This window comes from Didymella exigua, assembly GCF_010094145.1.
Source record: "Didymella exigua CBS 183.55 unplaced genomic scaffold M421scaffold_22, whole genome shotgun sequence".
In the NCBI taxonomy this organism is placed as follows: Eukaryota; Fungi; Ascomycota; class Dothideomycetes; order Pleosporales; family Didymellaceae; genus Didymella; species Didymella exigua.
Genome location: NW_022984796.1, coordinates 332,265 through 356,327, shown reverse-complemented (window position 1 = coordinate 356,327; position 24,063 = coordinate 332,265). Strand labels below are relative to the sequence as shown.

At 53.0% G+C, this 24,063-nt stretch overlaps 7 protein-coding genes across 7 annotated transcripts; 3 read left to right on the top strand and 4 right to left on the bottom strand.

Annotated features, from left to right (window-relative positions):
- Window positions 1-2,177: 2,177 nt before the first annotated feature.
- Window positions 2,178-3,287, bottom strand: M421DRAFT_67717 (uncharacterized protein; the record flags this gene model as incomplete). Its single annotated transcript, XM_033596437.1, has 1 exon — window positions 2,178-3,287. The coding sequence occupies one exon, from the start codon at window positions 3,285-3,287 to the stop codon at window positions 2,178-2,180; it is 1,110 nt and encodes a 369-aa protein (XP_033446719.1).
- Window positions 3,288-4,852: 1,565 nt separating this feature from the next.
- On the top strand, window positions 4,853-6,174 carry M421DRAFT_422795 (uncharacterized protein). Its single transcript, XM_033593284.1, has one exon. It carries the CDS (start codon window positions 5,253-5,255, stop codon window positions 5,913-5,915), a length of 663 nt encoding a protein of 220 aa, XP_033446718.1. The 5' UTR covers window positions 4,853-5,252; the 3' UTR covers window positions 5,916-6,174.
- Window positions 6,175-7,337: 1,163 nt separating this feature from the next.
- On the bottom strand, window positions 7,338-9,196 carry M421DRAFT_422794 (uncharacterized protein). Its single transcript, XM_033593283.1, has 3 exons — window positions 8,501-9,196; window positions 7,884-8,451; window positions 7,338-7,782 (listed from the first exon to the last, which is right to left on the bottom strand). The coding sequence occupies exons 1-3, from the start codon at window positions 9,072-9,074 to the stop codon at window positions 7,620-7,622; spliced, it is 1,305 nt and encodes a 434-aa protein (XP_033446717.1). The 5' UTR covers window positions 9,075-9,196; the 3' UTR covers window positions 7,338-7,619.
- Window positions 9,197-9,956: 760 nt separating this feature from the next.
- On the bottom strand, window positions 9,957-11,554 carry M421DRAFT_67494 (uncharacterized protein; the record flags this gene model as incomplete). Its single annotated transcript, XM_033596406.1, has 3 exons — window positions 9,957-11,128; window positions 11,181-11,480; window positions 11,527-11,554. 3 exons carry the CDS (start codon window positions 11,552-11,554, stop codon window positions 9,957-9,959), a joined length of 1,500 nt encoding a protein of 499 aa, XP_033446716.1.
- Window positions 11,555-14,812: 3,258 nt separating this feature from the next.
- Window positions 14,813-16,510, top strand: M421DRAFT_396841 (uncharacterized protein). Its single transcript, XM_033590121.1, has one exon. It carries the CDS (start codon window positions 15,128-15,130, stop codon window positions 16,157-16,159), a length of 1,032 nt encoding a protein of 343 aa, XP_033446715.1. The 5' UTR covers window positions 14,813-15,127; the 3' UTR covers window positions 16,160-16,510.
- On the bottom strand, window positions 16,511-19,856 carry M421DRAFT_217003 (uncharacterized protein). The gene has a single exon (XM_033588278.1). It carries the CDS (start codon window positions 19,669-19,671, stop codon window positions 16,741-16,743), a length of 2,931 nt encoding a protein of 976 aa, XP_033446714.1. The 5' UTR covers window positions 19,672-19,856; the 3' UTR covers window positions 16,511-16,740.
- A 1,487-nt stretch (window positions 19,857-21,343) lies between these two features.
- Window positions 21,344-23,746, top strand: M421DRAFT_216998 (alpha/beta-hydrolase). The gene has a single exon (XM_033588277.1). The coding sequence runs from the start codon at window positions 21,588-21,590 to the stop codon at window positions 23,634-23,636; it is 2,049 nt and encodes a 682-aa protein (XP_033446713.1). The 5' UTR covers window positions 21,344-21,587; the 3' UTR covers window positions 23,637-23,746.
- The last annotated feature ends 317 nt before the right edge of the window (window positions 23,747-24,063 follow it).

Below are 24,063 nucleotides of genomic sequence, written 5' to 3'. Positions count from 1 at the left end.
CAAGACGTCACATCCGCACCTACTCAAACCACAGCTCCCCCGCATCGACAAAATCAGCGAGCCGGCATCGCAGCGCACTCAAGTTCCCGGCGCAAACAACTCGGACACAACGCCACACAACTGAAGCTCACAAACTTGTCCAGCAACGACGGCATCAGCAACGACGGCATCAGCAACGACGGCATCAGCAAGGACGGCATCAGCAACGAAGCCGACGATTGCGTCGTGATAGTATCGGGACACCCGCGTCACGCAGACGTAAGCACGTCTTCGGCCGCCATGCTAACACACCAAACGCCCTTTCCCCACTGGTGAGCTACGCACCATGGTGACGACGTGTTTTCATCGCGAAGATTGACGTCTTCGACTTCGCATCACCATGAGCCATCCGATGAGTAGCTTTGCAGCATGGAATGCCTTTCACGGTGAACGCTTTGGACATCGATGAGCAGCGCTGGCGCGGGGAAATATGCCTTGGTGTCACGTTGTTTTCGACACAGCAAAGCATAGCAGATGGAGATGCACTCCATCGTCTCTTTTGTAGGTTATTTTGCAGAATACGTGTCAGATATGAGGAAACAAAGCCAAGAAAGAGCATGGAGGTATGGAGGCCGGGGTCAACAGTCACGAAGTTGATGCTGATTTGTTTGATTGTAAGAGCGGCTGGTGTTACCTAAAAGGCATCAACATCGATGGTAGTGGTTTTAACCAAGAACTGGAGAAATATCGGTCGAAGGCGTTATGTCAGACAGAAGAAACAGACGGACATGAGATCTTCCGAGTGTGGTTTTTGATAATGACTAAACGGTGTGTGAGTAAGAGCCAGACAGCTTGGGATTACAGATGGAAGAGGTATTTGTTGTAGGATCCTGCATTTGTAGAACCACCACTGACACGATATGAGATAGCTTGATCTGGATGTGAAACATCAACTCGCCGTTCCCTTTTCTGACAGCACGAACTCAACCTAGACATTATAGCAAATTTATCGAGACGTGAGTAATCCAACCGTGTCGACAAAGTATGATGTGCGATCAGGTGAGACAGAGAGATGGAGCTCAAGATATGGGCCTTGCAATGCTACATTCTCTTGTTTCGGTAAAGTGTCTCAACATACTTGCCCTTCTCCGAAGAGTGGCTAGTGTTTAAGAAATGATCATTGCCTCCGCACAAAGAACATGTCACGTGGTATCTTCCACATCCTCTTATCATGTGGTTTGTGCAAAAGCGTCTAGACTCGGTAAGTTCAAAAATGTATGTGAGATCCAAAGCAGTCTCAGTCTTTGTTATGAGCCGGCCCATTCTGCACACAAACTTATTCTAGCGGATGTGGGGAGACACGGTGTCTAAGGTAGTGAGGTTCTGGTTTCATTGTAGTTGCGCAGAGTTAGAGTTGGCTGAATATACTGGTTCGCGACTTTGTGGAGTGGGGAGCCTCAATAAATTCCAACGCCAGTCTGGTCTTTCATTTTGCTGAAGACTTTCTCTGCAGACGTACCGAAACTTCAAAGCCAAGTTCCATGGGAAGATCACGAGTCAAGTTGGCAGGCCAAGCGCGCGCGCTTTGTTGCCATGGACCCCTTTTCGAGATACGGAAGCAAGCGCGAGCATGTTTCCCACGTTATACTTACGCACTCCACAGACCATGCACCTGCGATATGGCGTACTGAAACATTTCCTACATGCCTTTCGTGATGGAAAATGAGTGTTGAGACGCCTCGCTTGGCCTTATGTAATCTGTCACGCATGACTTGGGACTATTGGCACCCTATTGCACTAGTGCATAATCCGACCGATGCTGGCTTGCAAGCGTACCCGATCATTTTTTTACCAGGCCGACGGACCTGCGGCTGTTTCGGGGTCCAGGTCCTCGGGACACTGTGAGCGTCGATAGCGGAGGTGGTATTGGCTATGTGAATATGAAACATAAGTACTCTCAGAATTCAGGATGGACGCAGGACTTGGGCCTGGTGAGGTATGGTAGTGAAGACGTTGAGAAGCGTTACTCGAGCTGGGCAAGGGGTGTGATTTCGATGTTCAAGATTGATGAAGATTATGTTCTAACCGAAAGTGTAGTCTTCTAAAGTTTTTTTGTGTACAGAAAGGAAGGAGAGCGCCAGTAGTAATCGTAAATATTTTTTACCTGGGCACGTTGTGTATTCACCTCAAGCAAATTTTTAAGGAGAAGCGGTCGGACCCTTCTTGGGGGTGGGATTCGTGATGACGTAGGAGGCAGCGTTGCGAACGGAGTACCTGTCAGAGCCGTACCAGAAGCCGGTGTTGACGGCGTAGCTGGAATCCCAAGTGCGGGTGTAGAAGGAGCAGTAGGTGCCGAGAGGTACGTCGTTCTTAGTAAGAACGTAGGAGGTGAAGAAGTTGCAGGTCTTGTAGCTGCCGTCCTGAGCAGGGTGGTTGATATCGTAGGTAGTCTGAGCCTCGCAAGCGGCGGCGCAAAGAGAAGGATCATAAGGGTTGTCGTTAAACAGTCTCATACCGCTGTAAGTGTCGTAGTTGTTGTCAGTACTGTCAAGAGGAGCGTTGATGGCACCAGGAAGACTGGTACCAGTCTGGAAGCCAGGAGCAGTAGGCAGAGCCTTGCTCTGCTTGGAGTAACCGTTGGAGCCGGTGATAACGACGTGGAAAGCCTGGCCGTTCTTGTCCTGGGGACCACGCCATTGACCCTCATTGGTAGCAGCGAGTTCAGCAACGTTGTAGCCGTAGAGGGAGCACTTGACGTTGGTGACAGCCTGAGGGTTGGCACAGCCATCCTTAGGGTCGAACTTGGGGTCACGCTCGAAGAAAATGTTGAAACCCTGGCAGTACTTCTCAGAGTCGCAAGCGTCGGCACAGAGCTGGGGGGTGTAGGAGTCGAGGTTCTTGTAGGTGAGGTAACCGATCTGCTGCGAGCTACCGAGCAAGTTCTGGAAAGAGAGGTCATAGCCGGAAGGAGTAGCGGCGTTCTTAGCAATTGTCCTCAAGCTGCTGCCCTCAGCGGTGTAGTCGCTGTCTGCAAAGCCAGAGGCGGGAGAAGGTCCGTTGCCGCCCGGAAGGGCATCACCGCAGGCGCTGACATCGCGCTTCTCGATGACACCCTCGTTCTTGACGACCTCGGCGGCGGCGGAAGCCGCAACAATTGGGTTATAGGAGACAGCAGCAGGCTTGGTTGCCTCAATGGCAGGACCAAGGATTGTGGGGGTAGGGACAGCCAGGGCAGCCTCGACGTTGATTATCTGAGGAGCAGCGGCGACGGCGCCGAGGATGGCGGAGGCAGCAATAGCGTAACGCATCTTGAAGATTGGTTCAATAGGAGAGGTATCGACCAAAGACTGAAGAGGGAAGGTGACCGGTGATCAAGCGACTCTGTGAGTTCAGTGGAGCTGTTGCGATGGTCTCAATCTGGTGGATGTTGACAATGTACTTATATTGTTGGGTCTATCAAGCTCTTAAACATAACCTTCTTCGGATTCTGCAAAACATCGCGTACGCCGGCCGCATAGCTCAAACTATCGGCGGGTGGCAGCTACTGAAATCAGCCCCAAAAAAGCGCAGAGGCGTCTTGTATTGGGGATAGAGCGCTGATCAGCCACGCCAGTGCGCGAGGCTTGGGCTTGCATCATGTCGACCGACAGTAGCTGACTGGCTCTTGAGCAAGGGATAAAGAGAAAGGCACAACAAAGCCACAGGGCTAATACTGACTGTAACCCTGACGGGTTGGTGGGGCTGACGGCATGCTGTCTCAGTGGACGCCCGTGCAAAAATAGCGACGGGAGAGCAACTGAGGCTCAAGCTTGATCCTGTTGCGGCTCCTCTACCGAGCTCTTGTGGAAGATCTGTTACTCCCATATGGATTCGGCTCCGCACGAAGTTTGCGGTGTTGGTGTTGAGACGGTGCCTCTTGGTGGTCTCAAAGAAGTCTAAGGCGACAGCACGTGATAATACTTGCCTTCTTTCGGCGACGCCACAATTCGCTAAGTTTCCTTCATTTCCCCTTACGACTCAAACACCATCCCTGTGTTAACGAACTGCAAGCTGTCTTCCTACGTTGCAGTGCCAGTCTCGGTCATATGAAACTGTCTACCATGATCGCAGCACGCTGCTAATGTCAGGCCACTATATGTCAAAGGCTACTGCACCCAGTACAAATCTCCCTAGTACTAACATCTAATTCCTAACCTTATTGAGAGCACGCTCTAGCAATGCCGCGCAGTCGGCTAAGCCGTCAGGCTAACCTTGTGACCGGACTATTGGAACAAGCCATCTCCATACCCTTGCTGGCGCGTGCTAATGGTGACAAAGCTCTGGTTCTACGAAAGGCTGATAGTTGAGAACTGCCCGGAAAACACCTCGCACCACGTGTGTTAGCCGGCTTCGCTAGGACTTCTGCACACTACGACCGCATCTGGCAACCTTGCTCTCGATCAGGTAGATGCGGCACGGGAGATGGCCAGACTCATCGCTCGTACTTCCTTATCGGCACTATGAGATAGGTCCTATGAGGGTAGAAGTCTAACGGTCTAGATCTGAACATACATTACTGGCCAAGACATGCGATCAGTAATTACCCCAGATACCAGTACCCATGTATGCGTACCAATTCTCATCTACCAGTCTCGCCCGAGAAAGGTTCTCTTACATGTACCCTTATGCATGTTCTATGCAGACAAAGATTAGCATAAACAAGGTTTGCAGCGAAACAAAAAACAATCTAGAAATAAACAGCCCTCGCAATCTGTCTCATGTGGTGGCTGGCTGTTCGACAATGCGCTTGCGGGGCGGCCCCACCCTTTTTGACACGACCTTTTCAGCCTGAGGGCTTCACCGAGTCGTATGTTTACACCCTGTTTCTGTGGTCGTCTAGCCTCTTCCACCTCCACAGCTGCAATCCGTTCCAAGGCTGAAGCGCTAAGCAAGCCACACGGCCACCACGAGGCTCGCTATCATATGAGCATACACGAGAATGGGATGGTCAAGCGACAATCTGTGGCATCAATCGCTCGCGTCTTGCAAGCCTTTGGCACCTGTACACGCAGCCAGCACCTTACTCTATCGTTAGCGACAAAGACCTATGGAGCATTGTCGGCAGCTCCATGTCGGTACCTACTTACCATGTTCATGCACAACGCTTTCCCCGCATCGTGGCGCCTACTTCTGATCGCCCTCGCCTACCCTGTTTTTACTATCATGACCCTACACCGTCTTTGCGCTCTAGACTACACCATCCCTCACATACAGCTGAGGAATAACTATCGAATATGCGCCAAATAAGCGAGCAGGCCTCGTACACGCGTGGTACCGTGCTTACTCCGGTCAAAGCGGATACTCTCGATCGAAACGAGCGCGCTTGCTACATCTGCTTCCAGCCTTTCGGCTCCACAGCATCGCTACAAGCTGGGCCCGAAGGGCCAGTTCAGCTACCATGTGGGCATGTCTTTGGGGAGGTGTGCATATCCATCTGGATCCGCTCCAGCAACTCGTGCCCGTTTTGTCGGAAGAAAGTTTTGGACATCGACGGTTGGCCTGCTAGCAGACACGTCCCAGAGTCTAGTAGCTCCAACACTTTCAGTTCTGAATATACGACGCAAGACGATGTCTGGCTTGATGAAGAGGTCTGGAACAATTCTTCTGATAGCCTTGAGGATGCGGTGAGCTATGCTGATATTGAGGCATTGATAGAACACTACACTCGAGACCTGTCGAACGTCAACTTTGACTCTCAGCCTCAAAGGCGTCAAGAAGCACTAGTTTATGGCGAGCATCATGGTTTATGTCATTGTATTGGCGGACGCGGGATAAGAAATGCGGCGCTGCCACTCAGGCGCCTTACATCGCCAGCGACCGTCGAAGCAAGACCTATGGATATTGACAACTTCGATCTCGCACAAATGGGTTCTCAATTTGCCGAGGTGAACTATTGATTAATATTGGCATAGAAGGATATCTCAATGAACCGAAATTTGGTGGTATCTCTTTGTTTAACGGTGCTGTTGAGGGTGTCCAGGTGGTGTTTACGAGGCTTCGCACAGCAGTGCGCATAATCAGGCACTAAACAACAAAACCCCGTAAGTCTATAGTAGATATACGACTGCGACCCATTAGAACAACAGTTTCTAAGTAACAGCGACTGAATTGCGAGGTTATATTCGTGAGTTGAGTACGGTTCTATTGACGGACCCAGGATGTTCGATCGTTTAAGAAGCACGACACCACGGGCGACACAGGAACTGAAGATGTTCCAAGGAACTCTTCGATCCTTCGACAGTCACAGCAGAAGTAGAGCTGCAATGGAATATTCGTGATCGGCGCAAGCTAAGATTCGTCTGCACTTTATGCAGCTCACAAGGTCCTCGCGCGCGGGCCGTGCCGAGTTGGCTTCATTCAGGAACAGCAACGATCTGCAGGTACTAGCAACAGTCATCAGCCTCGCGGTAGCAGCCTCATTTGCCACCACTTCAGCTGCATCAACAAGTCTTCCTGAACACGATCGTCAGAGCAAGACACTAAGCTCAAGCTCGCACAAACATTGAGTCAAAATGCTGCGACCATGACGGTTTTGAACACCGGCGTCGCTCACAAAAAGTAAGTGCCTGCAGTGAAGCTTCTACACGTCCACGATGACCTCCAAACTCCCGAGGTACCAGGTATGACAGAATGTACTCCACTGCCTGCAGACCAGATCCTCTGATGCAGAAGCCAGTACCTGCATGCATGTGCGATTGCGACACCTATTTTCCGGCTGATCTGCTTCCGGCGCACTTGAGAATCTTATCAGGCTACGATGTACACCTGACCCAATACCGCGTTCATGAAGACCCATGCTCACCTTTGTTCTTGGTCACTCAGACCACGAATACCGGATGCCAAACACCTCGAGATTGTAGTTGCCATACCTGACTCAAACCGGCATCGGAAAGCGAGGCATCGTATTGTCGGCCATACGGCAGTGCCTAGTGTTAAAGTAGAATTAACCACTTGCAGACTTGCAGTTGCAAAAAGGTCCGGACTCCGGGAGTGATGACCGACTGGATGGTCCCACCAACGCTCTACCAAACGTAGTATGAGATTTCGATTGTTATACCATACAAAATCCATATGAGATGCTTTCGCTTAGCTACATACAAACAGCTGCACGACATATTTTGTCCGAACTAAGACGCAGTGACCACAGTAGTTTCGCATACGAATTGACCCACATTAGACAGCTTGCAGTAGCCGAAAGTGTGACCCACACCTGGAACCTTTACTTTATAGATACCATAGACGTTATCGGACTAAGAAGTCTCGCGTCCGAGCAAGTCTCGCAGAATCATTCGGCAAAGGCGTGACCGTGCGTACCAAGACTGATATATAGCTGTAGATTTCGGCTACCGTACTTATGTCGGGACTAGACTGCACTTGACTGGGAATTGATAGTGCCCCGGAGAAGAACTCGCAAGCCACATATGTACACACAAAAGATGTAAAAGCCCCAACACATACCCAATATATGTGTCATGAAATAACCATATGCTCACTTCGTCATAGTCCCACTCATCCGTTGAAACGACTAGTGAGCCCATCCCACGTCATCGCGAGCACCTTAAATATACATCACACTCCTCTCCCACAATCGCCGTCTGGAGTCAGAACTTGCTCCTCCTATTCAAATCACTAGTATCATCCGTGTGGTTCACAGCAGTAATAGCTTCCATCTCCACAGCCCTCTCCTGGACCTGCTGGCCATTAGGCTGGAAAGCCTCGTAGTATTCTGGTGCCGGGGTGCCGCCTCGGGGACCGTGTTGCCCTCTACCTATTGTCAGCTTTTGCAAATCCAGATTTTACGATATTTTTAACGCGTAGTGGAGAATGGAGAGGCAGTGAGGCAAGAGTAAAAAGGGGATACACACTGTATGAACAGATGTCCGTTCAGTCCCATGCTCCCCGGTGGCGGGCTCCCAGGGCTGACAACATGATACGGATTCGCAGTGATGGGACCCGTATACTTTCGCGTATCGTACCCCTGCGGCGCATGGAAGTTCCCTCCACCAATACTCATCTGATGTCCGTGTCCATACACTGCCGGCTCTGGGCTCCCAGGATGGCTTGCAGGGTGCACAGCAGGATGTGGCAGGAATGTCAATCCCCCCTGGCTACGGCGGTGAGGGTGCGTGTGCACGTTAGGTGTCTTGTACTCAAGCATTTGATTCGGAGAGCTACTAGTACGCCGAATGGTGCCGTTGCGTCGTTCGATGGCTTCGCTCAGCGATTTATTGCGCCCGCAGTAGAAGAATAGCAGGGCAGCGCCGAGTAGCACGATGACAGCGGCGACGGTTATGCCGGCGATTGCGCCGGTGCCGATTCCACCTGAATAGTGTGAGGCGGCAGGTGCTGGAGATGAGGTGGAGGATGAGGAGGGTATGGCGGGTGATGCTGGACTACCGGAGGGAAGGAGCGATTCAGCTGGGAAGGGTTCGCCTAGTACCGGTCAGTGAGTATGCCGCACAGTGAGATACTGAGGACTCACCAGGTTGCAGCATATAGGAGGCGTCCATCGCCAAAGTGCGCTGCTTGTCGAAACTCATACTGCTGTTCAAGTTGATGCCACCAACCATTCCATACGTGATGCAGCTTCCCGGTGCAGAGCAGTAGAAGAAGATGGGCTCCGTATCGTTGACCCTGATGGTGTACTTCGGTGGCTTGTCCACCACCTTGTCCACCGGATTGAAGCCTGAGAAGAATCCCGTCTTTGCAGATCCAGTCATCTCGTACGGTATGCATGGAAAGCCATATTCAGCGCGCACAATACTGTGATTCAGAGGGTAAAAGTCGAACTCGATGAAGTCCCCTACTGCGGCTTCGGTGACCTCGGGACGCATCTTATGATCCAACAAGCCGACCTGAATGGTGTGTGTTTGTGGCTCTGAATTTGTGCTGGTGCTCGACTGAAGCATTGTTGGGTATGGCGACGATGAGGCAGATAATGCCGCTGTGGTGGAAGATTCGGAGGCGTTTGCATCCTGCGCCAGGACGCTGGTGACCTGTAGCAATACCAGAAGCAGTGGTAGCCAAGCAGGCTTCAGGTAATTCCTAATCATCATCTTGGCTGCTGCGCCTGATTTGGTGGCAGTACTGCAGTATTGTCGTTGCGAGGTTCACGGCTTTTGATGATTCGGCACACACAATGAGCAAGGCTAGAGATTCAGGAGGAGGTCAGGACAGCAGGGACATGGGGTGGAAGGCTATTCGAGGAAGCGAACGATTAAAGACAGCATGTTAGACGGAAGACGGCGATCTGAACATGGTCAGCGCGGCAATGGCGTACACGTCCACTTGGTATTGGCTTGGGGAGACAGGATGACAAGCCTCTCGTCCCTCACGACAAAGAAACATGGAGGCAGTGCGTGGACTAGACGCTCGTGATTGGTCATACGAAATACAACAATGAGAAAGACAAAGGGCGAGCCTTGTGCTTCGACCGCCACACCCATCACCTGGCGTTATTCATCTAGTCAACCGGCAGTTTTGGGTAGTTTTTGTACCGAAGCGTTCTGGAGAATGACTCCAGGCCCCATCGCTGATCCTATCGGGCACAGCATTGTCTTTGTAAACAGCGCATCTGCTCAGCAGTGGTTGTTTCGTCTGCAACCTCAGCAAGAAGGTGAAACGTAGGAACTCGAGGTAAAAAATGATGCATCGATTTGAGTGGGGATTCGATTTTTTTTCTATTACAATGGCTGAGAATATCAAGGAACGGATTGTAGATTAAGCGTACCGAAATGCCGGTCGCAACTCAGATGGCTTGGTATCGTGATGCTGCGCTCTCATTTGCATAATTCGTTATTAGTCGCTACTTCATTCAAATGATCTCTCGGGCTTCTAGAAGAGGTTTTTTCCTTGAGACTCGTAGTGGGCCACGGTTGAACTGGCCTTGTCGATATCTCCACGTGGGGCATTTGGATTGATGTGGCACTTGTTGCCGATCAACTCAGCCCAGGGTCGCCGAAGCCAAAGTTATCGCCGTTGCTGGAGGTACTGTTGGTACCTGAACCGTAGCCAGAAGGTGTTTCCGACTTCTTGTGACTCAGCATCGATGGGTCGGGAAGTGGGTTCCAGATGGGGAATCCCGTCGGCGGCTGACTCTCACCCTTGGGGACACCGCGCGCATATTCAGCCAGACTGCCGTTGATACCAGTAAGAGCCCATGCAAAGACCGCGACATCGCGAATACTTTGCATGAACGAGTTTTGGAATTGCATTGATGGCCCGACCTGCATCATGGCCGGATGCTGAGCGCCAAGAGGGTATGGTGGCATCTGTGGCGGCGCCGGGTGGAATACAGGCTGCGTCGCCCATGGGGCCGCATAGATACCAGTGTACTGCTGGTGTGCATCCTGTGAGACTGGCATTGCGCCTGGTAGCATTGGGCGAGCACGTCGTAGGCATACAACAAGACCGTCGGTGGTACATGAGATGACGGCCTCGAGCTCGATATCCTCGTTGTGGACCGATGGCGAGCCTCCTAACGAGGAAGTAGATGAGCGTATCCGAGTATTTTCACCAAATGCGCCACGGTGCGAATCTGCATGTGCAGTGCTGTCTCCGGACTCTGTGCGATAGTTCGTGGGTGGCTCCTCGCTGTTCCAGTGGGATCCACTGGACTGGTGCCCTGAGTCCCTGCCACTCGATGAAGACTGACCGCCAAGCCTTACGCCACCTTCGATCGATTCATCGTCGTCGCTTGTAACGTCTGTCATTTCGTCATCATCGCTTTCTGAGGATGTCAGCTCCGGTGGGTCTTCCTGGCGAGGATCTCGGAACATGAATCGCATGTAGGCGATCGAATCATTCCCCTTGGCAGACTCGAGACATCGAACAGCCTCGGTAAGGCAGTTCAAGGCGATACAGTAGTAAAAACTTCGTCCCTTCATTTCCTCCCCAGGGATGCCGACAATTTGCTCGATGCCGCTCGTGGCGTACATGACTGTCAAGGTCCGTGTGAATCGATTGAGGAAGAGGGCTGCGCGGGGTTCGTGGGTCTGGTCTTCTGGGCCCAGATCGAACTTGCTGGAGAGGTGAGACAGCATGTGGTAGCGAGGATCCTTTGGTGATGAAGCAAACAATTTGCGTACTATGGGGGCCTCGACAGCGCGTTCTAGGGCCAGGTTAGTTGGTCGCGCAATGGATGTGGCTTTCTAGACACTTACTCTGGCTTTCCATACCATGCCTGTAGACACTGGTACAGCATACCATTACATCGTACACAATCGAGAAACAGCACTCAGCGCCGACCCAGTCACCCTGGCGGTTCTTGAGCCGACAGTAAGACAACACGGCTGCCTTGTCAAGCGCTACCCCGCGACCATATTTGGCCTTGGCAAATTGTAGCTCCTCTGGATGGAAGAACTGCCATACCGAGCGATTGACAACCTCGTCGGGCGTGTGACCCAGGATGTCAACAATGGAGTCAGAAGAGTACAGGATGTGTGCCTCTTCGGTGAGATCTGCTGCCATAAGCGTCATGCATTCACTGCGACACTGATGGATACGTACCGTGGATGGTGATGAAAGTGGTATCCATTGTGGCAAGTGGCAGTAGCTGACGGACAGTTGACAGATATGACAGGGTCTTCTTCCTCAACCGCTGAGGTCCAAATGTGTGTCGAATCTAATAATTCGTTCTGGGACCAGCGGCGGAGGAGTGAAAGATAGTCGGAGCGGGTGGCAGTCGAGGAGCGGCGGCGTCTTGAAGTAGAGGTGGGGCCTGCGGTTCCACGAGACGTTGGACACACCGTGCGCTCGGGTGAAGGAGGTACAAAGGGCACTCGGCCAACGGTTACAGTGCGCAGGCACGCGGCGTTATGTGCAAAACGCAGGGATGTACGAGTCAAGCACAGAGGTGATGTAATCGCGACAACTCAAAGCAATCCTCGGCGCAGAGGCGAGCGTGAGGAAACTGTACGGTTTGTATGAGGGTCCCTTGGCAGGCGTGCTGCTGGCTAGGACTAGCTAGTTCCTGAAAACTATAGCTGCCAGAACGCTTGCTAGTGCAGAAATCCAGCAGAGACGGCGAAATGGGTTGTCGACCTACAGAAGACGTTGAAACTAGACCTCTCGGGTCGCAATTGCGCTGCTAAGCTGGATACGGGACGAGAGCGCCACGAGCAGCGAGAGCAGGTTTAGGCCCTGCGTGGGGAAGTGGAAGAGGCAATGCTGAGCGAAGGATGCGTGAGAGGAGGTGCTGTGTGTCTGCGGCGTGGTGGTCCGGAGGTCAAGCGGGCGGGCAAAGGCTGCAAAGAACCTGGCTGTGAAACTGCAACGGGGATCGACGCGGGAAAAAGTGGCCTGGGGTGGTTGCAGTGGCAGGTCGGCAGCGGCGCGGGGCGACGGAAGAGGTCTCACTGCTCAGGCCACAAGCAGCAGCAGATTGGGAATCAGGCAGAGCAGCACAAAGCACGAAACGCAGGGGCTATAGGGCAGAAGACCGGCGTCGACAACAGGCGAGAAGTGCGTCGCTACACGAGGCAGGAGCAATTACTTGGCGACGACGAGGGTCGCATGCCGCGGCACCCGAGCGCAGGAGCGAAGGAGCGACAGCGCAGCTCGCTGCTTCAGAAGTAGCGAGCTCTCAGTTTGGTCAATCAGTTTCGGCGCGTCGTGGTACGACTCGTCATCCCGTCCTCCCTGTCATCGACGATCATATAACGCCTGGTGGGCCGCGCTAACGCGCCATATGCCAAGCTCGTCTCCATCACCACCTCGCGCAGCTCCCAATTAGACACATCCCGTTTCCCTTCGAGACATTTCCGCGACGGTTGCCGGACTCGTTTAATTTTACTCTGCTAGTTTGATGCTCACTGCGCATGCAACGTGATCTGCTCAGCTAGCAGTATGGTACAGTCTTGTCCCGCGTCCCATTGGTCCGCTTTCTCTTCGAACATACCCATTTTTACAACCTCGGAGCACGAGGCGTCAGCACTCTGGATCAAGTGTTCTGGGATCCAATACCGAGGAATCTGCAAATAAACCTACCATCTCTTGAAGCCTACGTTGTCCTGTCGAGGGAGGGACACTCTGTCATGAGTTGCAAGCATGGGAGTGCACGCTGGGTACTGAATTCGGTAACGGGACTAGTAAATACAGAATCAGCAAAAGCTGAGGCAGTAAAAGCAGGAAACTAAGGCAAGTTCCGAGCAACCTGAATTAACATTAGTGACCTGCCACTCAGGGAAGCTGTGCTCGCTGTCTGCATGCAGTCCCGCCTCTGTGCTACCTTGAAGCACATCCGAGGGCCGGTAACGATTGGCCCGCGGCCTGATCGACCGATCTGTGCTTGATAAACACTGGCAGAAGATTGTACAAGGTACAAGGTACGAGCTTCGGGTCGTATCACAGTAAGCTGGCAGTAGTGCGTGCTGTAAGAGAATTGGCGTTATTGCTGCTGACGACGCCGGCAAACGAGACCGTGGAGTCACATAGCGTTTGGAAGATGATCGAAAAAGAAATCTGTTGCCTTTTAGACCGCCACAAGATGGCTCTGTAGCGAATGTTTTCGTTGTCGAGCTTGCATCATCCTTCTGTTTGGTCAACAGAAAGGACTACGTTGACTCATTGACACAACATGCACTGACGAGGCACATTGTAAAGCCTCATGATCACGACAGACAGACACCTGCCGGATATCGAAGGTCGTTTGCAGGCGAGTGTGGAGATACTTGGTCACTTAGATGGGAGAGACCGAAAACGGGTGCTGTGAGGTCCATTGCACACACGTTCGACGAAGCCTCATTATCCCCATGCTAAAGAAAACGTATCTGCTCTCGTAGCGTTCAATTATTCACAACGTTCTCGTTCTAACCCTCACCTTTAATGATTCGCAAAACGAACAAAAGGGTCCTGGATACGACTGTGGCCCAGGGAACTGTAAATCATGGGCCAGCGATGAAAATCCCATCCCTGGATCCCATCTCCTGTTGATTTTTGATGACTAGCTATTCGGATATCGCCCCAATCTTCCACCCCTATCATCATAACTTTAACGACTATCTTACAACAACACAACAACACAAGAGCTCAAGATGTCGTTTCCAAAGCACATCAGAACCCACTTCCTTCGCGCAAAATCGCTGGAGCGGTATAGAGAACATTCGCGCTTTACCATGTGCAGCCAGCGTTTCTGCCTTCGGCGTATCTTTCGTCGAGAGGCCACCTCTGAAGAGAGTCAGGGAGGGATTAACACCTTGTGCGGGAAGCACAAACAGTTCTTAAGGGCTGCAGTGTCCGGGATGTTCGATGAGTGGCGCACGTCTTGACTCTTGATAAGTATGCCTCGAGGCAACACTGCCGCTCGCAGCTTGAGCGTGGAACCGAACCATCGAACCCCCAGGTCACTGCTCGGAAGACGCGTCCTGATTCAAATCGAAAGCCATATTTCCAGTTACTAGCTGAATCGCGTCGTGAATATTGGTTTCATGGGCGTCGATAGGCTGAACGAGGAGAGGTTGTCAAACAGGCTCAACGAGTAAGTCGCATCGCAGAGCAGAAGAGTCCAAAGATGCTTGAATCACTCGTCGATGACACATCGATACTTGTTGTTATCATATCGATCTGCGCAACCCATATTGAGCGACTCGGTCGCCGTCAGTTCAGTCGCTGAGGAAATTTTGACAGCAAACATCTCTTCATCAACGCCACCAGGGTGGCCCTGGAAAACGCAGCATCTTTCCTCAGATCGCAACAGTATTTGATCTGGATAAGTTCATTAACCAAAATACTGAAACAGGCGAACAAAACTTTCGAGTACACGAGCATTCTTTGTCTTGCATAAGCCCTACAGCTACAGGGAGCGAACCGAAACACATCTACACGACCAGCAATAATAGCACAAACACAGCAATGAGAGCACGAACAAGCATCCGATACGAGTCAAACATATTTTGACTCTTTGTCTGATGGTCTACGACGTGTACAGCTGTCAACAGGACAATCATCGAACACAAAATGGCGAACAAACGCACCACACTACCCTTCAAAACCGCGAATATGCCCCACGACCTAGATACATCCCTTAAGTACCATCGATTACCTTCTAGCTTTTCCATACCATCATTGGCACCAATAGCTCCACTGCATCACATCTTGCCTCAGACCCAAAATGCTCGCCACACCCCTCTCGCGCCTTCACATCTCCTGTTCATGCGCCGAGTGCAACACCTTCCTTCGCCCTCTCCCCAAGAACCTACCGCCAATGCGACTCTCATCTGATCTGCTCCCCCCAGGCCTCGGTGTCTCCCTCCCACCAACACCAGCCGCCACCCCTATACACACACGGAAGTGCACACCATACGCCACTCCCCAGTTGCGGCCTACAGCACCGACACTAGCACCTTCGCCTGAATTTCCACTCACCAGATCGAACTCTCAGAAATCTAGCAAGGAGGGAGCGGGTGGACCCATATCCCTTCCCTCACTCACCCTTTGCTCAACGATGACAAAACGCGTCAACATCGCTAGCCGCTCGCTGTGGACGCACATCTCCTCTCCAATCGATGAGCTGAAGACGCCGCTCAGCGTAAAGACACCCGGGCTAGCTACATGCGCCCAGGAGCGGTGTGTGGGGAAAGTAGTACCAGGATTTGGACGCACGGTGTGCGGCACCTGCGAAGACGAGCTACGCGGCGCTGTACTAGGGCTGGCGGCTGTGGTGAAAAACGACGTCATTGAGAAAGAGAAGGACCATGGTAGACTGGGGCTGAGCAGGAATGATTCGTTGATGGCGCCGTCGCCTAAGGATGAGAGCAAGCACACCGAGCCAGAGCTGTTCGCCGTCCCGAGTACACCGCCGAGCACCAAGCTTCTGACCGCGCATTCACGCACACACTCGCATCAATGCACCTCCCGACATGACGGTAAGGCGACAGAGCTGACGCTCTTCGCGCTTCCCAACACGTCGCTCGACAAGTCTTTTGAGGAGTTCACGCCGACAACGCCAACAACAACGTACGCACAGGACTTCCCCGCTTTTCCTATAAACAGCAAGATCAAGGATGGCAAGGCTGCGAGCGTCAAGGCGTCAAAGAGGAGTAGTCAGGAAGTTGAGGGGTTGGCGAGGTCGCTGTCGAAGAACGGTAGGAAGAAGGAAAGTAAGACTGTAAGCAAGATAGGGAGTAAGAGCAATATCAGGTAGATGTCGACGGCGACGGGGTGTACAACATTTGGATTGAAGACGAAGAAGAAAACGTAAGGTGGACGACTGAGAGAGAGACCAGGTATCAGGGCGAAAGAAATGACATGCGTGAAGGAAACTAGGAACAGGAAAACGGAACCATTGTCATATCAAAACGGAGCATTTGTGAGTTGAACTTTTACTTGAAAGGTTCGTCACCGCGCCTCTTGGCGGGTTCTGGCAGCAAAGCCAGCATAGCTATCGCATAAACTATCCTATGTAGCAATTAAGTGTGCTCCTCATTGCATCGGGCAAGCCGTCCTCCAACGCCTCGTCCCAATCAAAGCCGACGCCCTTGAACAGCATAGCCAAAGAAAGCTAGCTGTGACAAAACGCCTTTCTTTTGATTGCCATCTTTTCTCCAAGACAAACTCGTCGCGGCGACTGAATGAACGTTACATATCGTGAAGTGGGCAAGATAGAAGAAAAGGGTGTCGCCTGCACGATTATATAGTGTACACTTCCAAAGTGGAAGAAGAAATGGCAGGCTTCGAGCGGCCAAGAAGTGAGAATTCGAAAGAACGCATCCGGGGTATCATGTCTCATGTCGGAGTAGGTGCGGTCGTGGCGGCGGCAACGGTTTGGATGGGCTGCGGCTCCTCTGTAACGACAGGCAGCGACAGCTCGGCAGTCTTGCTGGGTGGTGAAGCGGTTGGAAGACTGGCTGCCGACAAAGTTGGTGAGCTGATTGATTGCATTGCCAAAGGCGGCGTGCCAGACGTGCTGGTTGTCTGGGCGAGCTTCGCACGTCGACTTGCAAATTCGCTAAGGCTAAGCTTCTTGCGCACTGGTGTAGGATTGACAGCTTCTTGGACCGCAGGAGAGAACGATGAAGCTATCGTCACAGGAGACTCCACTGATGAAATCCCAGTCACACCTGGGGTTGACGCCGACTCCCTGTGGAAAGGATTGGTCAATTCAGGTTTCGCTGGCATGTCCAACTTCAAGTCAACAGATTTTGTAGATCCATCTGCACTGGGTGTTGGGGACTGTCGAGCAGATGCGGTAGCAGGCCATGGTGGCGCAGGAGGATTCATGGAGGATAGTGCGACTTCTTTAGTAGTTTCTGACTCAGGAGCATCATGCATTTCTTCGACATTTGATTTGGCGACCTTCGGTGCCGCAGCCTCGTCAGCATCGGCCATGTCAACATCAGTGGTAGGAACTGGAGATGGTTCCTTCGCTGGTGTCAGCTCCTTCGGTCGTGGCACCGACGCAGGGTCCAGCGTGATCTCAATAGCCGGGGAGTCCTCTAATGGCGGAGACGGTGGCAACGGCGAGGGCTTAGTCGAGGAAACGTCCTTCAGCGCCGGAGACCTGCCTTCCATCTTTATCGACGCAGAGCGCATCCGCTCACGTTGTAACTTGTCTTCCTGCGCCTGCTGAAGAAGCTTGCGCTTGAAGGACACAGGAGGCTTCATCTCTGTTCGGATGTTGGCCAGGGTACCATCATCCTCCGTTTGCGTAGATGCCTCGACGTAAACAGGCTTCGGTTTCGGCGTGCTGCGAGCTTTAGTCTTCGACGAGCTACCGGATGTCTTCCGTGCCACGCCATGGCTGTGCTCACGGTGGCGTGCTGAAGGTGAAGGGTCTGAATGTCCAAGCCGTTTCTGCAACATGAAGTCAGCAGAATAAAGAGAAGGGTCGAAATAATGTCTTACTGAGGTGGCAATGCTGGGCGTGTTGAGGGTAGATCCAGCGCTGTTGCGCTTCCCTCTCTTGCCCTTGTGCTGTTCGTCCTCCATCTGCTCGAAAAGTCTTTCCTGTTGTTGTAGCTTTCGCCTCTCCCGGTCCGACATCTTAACGTCGCCATCAAGCGAGAAGTGGGTAGCGGGCGTGATGTCCCGGCTGCTTGATTTGTGGGAGCCGGATGTAGAGCGGCTGTCCATGTTGTCATCGGCATTGTTATCGCGATGTAGTGTCTCGCTGCCAGCACGACTGTTGGTCGCACGACCAGTACTGAGAGGTGATACCTGCGACTTCTTGGGCTTCTTGTTCTTGGCCTTGGTAGGCTGTGCTGGCTCTGCGATAGGGCGACGGGCACGCTCCAAGAGACATTCGTGACCAATCGAGGTATCGCACGCGCATCCGCCGAAGTTGGCAAGAACGCAAGATACCCAAGGTTGTATCCTTCTAAAGCCGTCTTTCGCGCCATTTGTAACAACCTTGACAAGCTGTTTCTGAACTTCGGAGTCGATGTCCCAACCAACAGTCAGTTCTTCAGTCGGCTCAATCTGTCGTGTTGCAACGAAGCAGAAGTGATAGTCGCTGCTGGCATCAACGAGGATCTTCATAGTCATGTTGGGCGAGCAACTGCGTCTGGCGTAGCGTAGGACGTTGCCTTCTTGCCGTGTGTCGATGTAAATCGGCAGGTGTGGTGGAAAGAAGACAAAGGGTTCTGGATGACGCAGCAGGTTCCATCGATTCTCGGGATCTTGACAGTATTCTTCTCTCCGCCCGACCAAGCCTTTCAATTCACCAATGTAGCCTCCGTCGGCGATTGGGCCGTCTGTAGTGATAAACTGCCATTGCGGGTGGAGGCCGTGTGCTGTGATGCCCGAGTCGACTTCTGTCTGCTTAAGGATGATGGGTGCCGTAGAAGATTCAAGATCCTGAATGGTGTTCTCGATGCGCGAGAAGAGATCCTGCGGTTTCTTGCCTCCACTGGCCGCAGCCAGGGCATCTGGGTCCTGAAGCCACATAGCTATGTCGCTAGCAATGCCCAGGCTTGTGTAGGAGTTGTTGTCGGCCGACGAGGGCTCAGGCGATGTGTACAGATTCATGAACTCCAGTGAGAAGTCCTCAATTGGGCCATCGACGATGTTGGGAGACTTGACAGGACTGTTACCGTTGACAACGATAGATCCGCTCCGTTTGCGAGAGGCAGGAGCTAGCGCTGGCGCTTGACTGACGACGCTAATCGAGCCTGAGGGGCGGTGATTTGTCTTCGGTCGCTTGTTTGGTGGGGGTAGATCTCGTGGACTCCCGCTCTTACGCTCAGGGTTGTAGTGGAGATCGTTGTTCGAGTTTGTCTGCCAGCCGTTCGGCTGTGCGGAACCCAGTGGATCCTTCGTGCGTCTCTTGGGGTTCTTGGAGGTGGTCTTCGGTCGACCTTTTCGATCCGTGAGATTGAGCAGTTCCTTTCGCTGGCGTTGCTTATCTGCGGCCCTTTTCGAGTCGACAAGCCTTGGACTGCAGTCAGTGCATTCGTGCACGTCAGGAACGTGCGCGGCAGACTCGTAGTAACAGACGATGTGCTGCCATGTGTCGCACTTCTCGCACAGGACAGTGTCACCGTCATCTTCGGCGAAGCCACAGATGCACTTGATCGTCGACGACTCGTCTTCATCGACCGTACCGTCTAACCCCGGTGAGCCGTGCGAGTAGGCTGGCGGTGGAGGGCCGGCACCATAGAAGGCGGCCGGTGCCGGCTGAGGTTCAGCATGCGCCTGGATCGAGGAGACGTCTGTCATCCTCTGGTAGACACGCAGAGGTTGACTGGAGATGTGTGGTAGCTGGCTCAGGCTCTGACTGCGTTAGATCGCATGACGCCCAACGCGTTCACTGGACGAGCTGGGCAGATAAGAGCAGCTCCTATCGACCTAACGACTTGTAACGATGAGCCTGACGGTTGCTCGAGCGGACTGGAGGCTACTGGTCGAGTGTGGCCAAGGAGAAGAGGCTGCCGTGTCCGGTTGCGGCGAGCGCAGTTGTGAACGACAGCGTCGACAGAGGCACTACGGTGTGGGTGAGCGAGCGCTAACGGACACCTGGCATGTGAGATCAATATTGAGCGCGTCGGCAGTCGTGTGCGTGCGATGCGCTGGTGGTGAGGCGAGAGTCGATGTGCGGCGGCTCGTGGTCTCTAGTTGAGGGGGACCCGTCAGAGGAAGGGACGCGCGAGAACACAAGACGGTTGTGTCGGCAGGCGTGCGCTGTGCAGTCAGTAGTTTTGAGCAGGCGTAAAGATGGCGTGGGCGTGTGTGCGACGACGGGGCGTGCGTGTCTTTGGAGTCAGTCGAGAGAGGCAGAACCGAGAGAGGAGATGGGTGCGAAAGAAGGAACGAATCAGATCGAGCTTAGTGTGAAGGACCGTGCGTGGGCAGCAGTCTTGCCTTGGGAGAGCATTTTGGTAACGTTAGAAGACGCTACCAGAGGGGGTCATGTAAGCGGGAATCAAGGTTACGGGCGCGTCTCCACGGCCTGCATGAAGTGCCGCAGCGGCTCAGCGTTTGTGCAGCGATGTCATGAGTATTCGCTGGCCTGGCCCAGCAGTGAGGGACGAAAGGCCGGCGTCGACGAGATGAAGAGGTGCAACAGCAGACTCTGGATTCCTTGATGAGCTGAACGAGTGATGAGACGAAAGGCTTACCAGGGCCACGCTGGCTGCTGGGTGAAGCCAGCGAATTGGGAGCGGCGCAGACGCACTGGGCACAAAGATTGCAGCGGAGCTAGCTGCAATCCGGCATGGCGGGATGGGTTTCGGGCGCGCGTCCGGCCTGGCAAGAAGATCAGGTTCGTCGTCATCAATGGCATGAAAACAACGCGCTTTCGCGGCGAGGAATGTCGAGCTCTATTGTGATGGTGCCTGCACTTTCCCATTCCAATATCTTTGGTTGGGAACGTGGAGGGAAGGAGCGAGGGGCAGCCCCGAATGGCTAGAAGGCAGTAGCGCCAGGCAATTAACGATAAGAGCGGCAAGAGTGCCCGCTATCCTCGAAACGCCGTTGTTGCGAATTCACAATGACGTTCACAACAACGGCGTTTCAAGTCGCAGCATTGGACCCACCCAGGCCGCGATTGTCCTGCGGCTGGCCACCGCGAACGACGGCAGCCTCAGCTCCGGTGAGCGCCGTGAGTACTTTCAGGCCTCTCCTTCGCCTTGTCTATCTTTACCGTGAGCGGTACAAACAACTGTCAATATCCTCAGGGGCTGCCAGCACGCATTGCTCATGTCGCACCAAGGCAACCGTCCGAGCCTGCGGCTGTGTCACATGGCCAGTGCGTCAGTGAATGGCAGCGGATCCCCCGGACGCGTTCCATGCCTAGACCGCACAGTGTCCTGAGCCGTGTTCGCAGTAGTCCTCTGCTCAGACGTAAACAACTACACACGCCGTGCGCCGCGTTCTCTCCACCTAGGCACCTTTGACTCGCACACCCTGCTCCGCGTCGAGTCCGGCATCGCGCCACTACCCTGCTGATTTCAACCGTAGGGCAACTGTAGACCGAGGGACCGTAGAATATCCACGAATGACCTTCGCATACCGTTACTCCGCATCTTGTTAGGATCAACCGAGTGCATGGATCTACTTTTGACCCTGGGAATAAATGCTCACTGAGAGAATGCATCAATCATGCTGGAGACTTTAGCTCTTTGCTGTGTACCAACATGGCGGCGCTCATCTCAGCCTTACTATGTTTTGTATCTCTTGTCTCAGCCTCCACCTCCAGCTCACCCACACTCGACTCATTAACAATTCTAACTCACAATGATCTTTATGGTAACAGCAGCCAAAGACAAAGTTCTACGATCGTCGTCAGCAAACCCCAGTCATACTCGGCCTCGGCATCAAGCTGCGCAGCGCTGGGCGAGAGCCTCTGGTCTTCAGAGCAATGTTCGCAAGAGCTTGATTTTCTGAAGTACCTAGGCCACGACAGTCAGAGACATGGACACGATCTATATTGGGTGGCAAGCAGGACAGGGGCCAAATGCAACGCCATCTCTCCACAAGGCCGCAGCCAACAGCTGCCGTGTGATACACCACTACCAGTGCTTTGCAGCAATACGGCGCCACTTAGCTCACCACAATCGACCAGCAATAGCAGCAAATGGCAGTCATCGGTTTCAACTGGCAATGCAACAATCTCAGGCTATCGAGACAGCCAGTCTTTCCGTTTCTTGGGCATCAAGTATGCTACTATACCCAGTCGATTCTCCGACTCCACCTACCTGCCACCCGCTGGCTCGAACATATCAGCATTCTCATACGGTCCGCAATGCATACAAGGGAGCTGCAGTTCCGGTGAAGCACCCTGCAGCGAGGATTGCCTGTATTTGAATATTTGGACACCAACAATCCCTAATGGTAAGAGCGCAAAGGCCAAGAAGAAGCCAGTGATGGTTTGGATCTATGGTGGTGGCTTCGTCAGCGGATCTGCCAGCGACACGACATTTGACGGTGGAGCAATGGCATCTCGTGGGGACGTGGTTCTGGTTACGATCAACTATCGACTCGGCAATTTCGGATTTCTCGCTTTGGAGGGCACGCCATTGACTGGCAACTACGGCTTGAAGGATCAGAACATTGCGCTTGACTGGCTGCATGCGCACATAGATGCATTTGGAGGCGACAAGGACAAAATCACCATTTTTGGCCAGAGTGCTGGCGCAGCCTCTGTGCGAGCACTGCTTGCTTCTCCTGAAGCTCGTGGTAAGTTCGTAGGAGCGATCCCACAGTCGACACCCCAGGGATTGAACTATGCCTCTACGTTCGCAAAGTACTTGACCATCACAGAAGCTACCAATCGAACCAGGTCACTCCTTGACGAGACTGGCTGTACCTCGAACAGCAGCGACTCCGTGGTTGCCTGTCTGCAGGCTGTGCCCGTCGCCAACCTCACTTCGGGCACCGTTGCCTCTTACCCCGTAATCGACGGCAAGTTCCTCACTTCGTCCGGACTCCCTCTAGGCCACACAGCACCAAAGCTCAACGTTACCCTTCTTTCCGGCAACATGCACGACGACGGCTCCCCCTTTATCAGCTACCCAATCAGTGCGAACCTCACCGCCGCACTTCTTGAGCAAGACTTCCCCGTTTCCTCGATTCTCAACTCTACCCTCTTCCCTCTACCAGCGGAGTCAAACGCTACCCTCGCCATCTTCAACCTCACATCCCGAGTCGAAACAGACGGCATGTTCCGCTGCCTTGGCGAATCAACAGAAGTTACTGCCGCAAAAAACGGAATCTTCAAAAACGTCTACGCATACGAATTCGACCGCGCATTTCAGCTCCTCTCGTACAGCCCGAACCCGCCAGCTTGCGAAGCTCCTCCGACGTCAGAACACCCCTTTGGCGATGCGAGTCTACCATACTACAAGTGTCATTCAGGTGAGCTGTACTATGTGTTTGGCACGCTGGTACGCGAGGGCGCGCACATCCGCGATGAGAATGATATCCCGTTTAGTCAGTATGTCTTGGATAGCTGGACGGCGTTTGCGAGGACGGGGAATCCTGTTCCGGACACTGGTTTTTTGGAGGCAAGGGGGTTTACTAATACGACGAGGTTTGTCCAGGCGGCGGGGAGGTGGGCACCAGTTAGCGGTCAGGACGGCGGAAAGAGCTTGAGGGTGCTGGATGTGGTGACGAGGAATGAGGGTTGGAGAGAGGTAGACCAGTGTGAAGCGCTGGGTTATGGGCTGGGGTATTATGACGTGTAGATGCTAACAGTAGCGTCGACAAGATGGGGGCCGATATGATTGTACCCAATAGCGAAGCCTGGATGTCTTCGACGCGGACCCAAAACGATACAATGTTGTGTTTATAGAGGGTCTGCACGGAGTCGCACAAGTTTGCTCTAGTCCCCAGATCAGCGGCAAGGATTTGAGCTCCTCAATCTCGGAGTTGAAGTATACAATTTGCCGACGCTACCTGTATGGATGCTTCACTCACAACGTAGACATTATCCACGAAAAGAAAGAGTAGAGCAAGTCATGCCATGCTTCGTCTCTCGTCAAAAGACACTGTCAAAGAGAGCTACATTATCGGCTATGCAGTTAGATAGTCCATTCGTTGAAGACTTGGGCATGGGCCTTCTGGTTTTGAACAGACGGATATTCGTAAGACAAGACAGGCTGGACTGCGCAT

Coding starts and splice junctions, on each gene's coding strand:
- M421DRAFT_217003 (XM_033588278.1), bottom strand. CDS start 19,671: ATGACAGACGTCTCCTCGATCCAGGCGCATGCTGAACCTCAGCCGGCA.
- M421DRAFT_422794 (XM_033593283.1), bottom strand. CDS start 9,074: ATGATGATTAGGAATTACCTGAAGCCTGCTTGGCTACCACTGCTTCTG. Junction 8,452..8,500: donor CTCCTATATGCTGCAACCTG/GTGAGTCCTCAG, acceptor GACCGGTACTAG/GCGAACCCTTCCCAGCTGAA. Junction 7,783..7,883: donor AACGGACATCTGTTCATACA/GTGTGTATCCCC, acceptor GACAATAGGTAG/AGGGCAACACGGTCCCCGAG.
- M421DRAFT_216998 (XM_033588277.1), top strand. CDS start 21,588: ATGGCGGCGCTCATCTCAGCCTTACTATGTTTTGTATCTCTTGTCTCA.
- M421DRAFT_396841 (XM_033590121.1), top strand. CDS start 15,128: ATGCTCGCCACACCCCTCTCGCGCCTTCACATCTCCTGTTCATGCGCC.
- M421DRAFT_422795 (XM_033593284.1), top strand. CDS start 5,253: ATGCGCCAAATAAGCGAGCAGGCCTCGTACACGCGTGGTACCGTGCTT.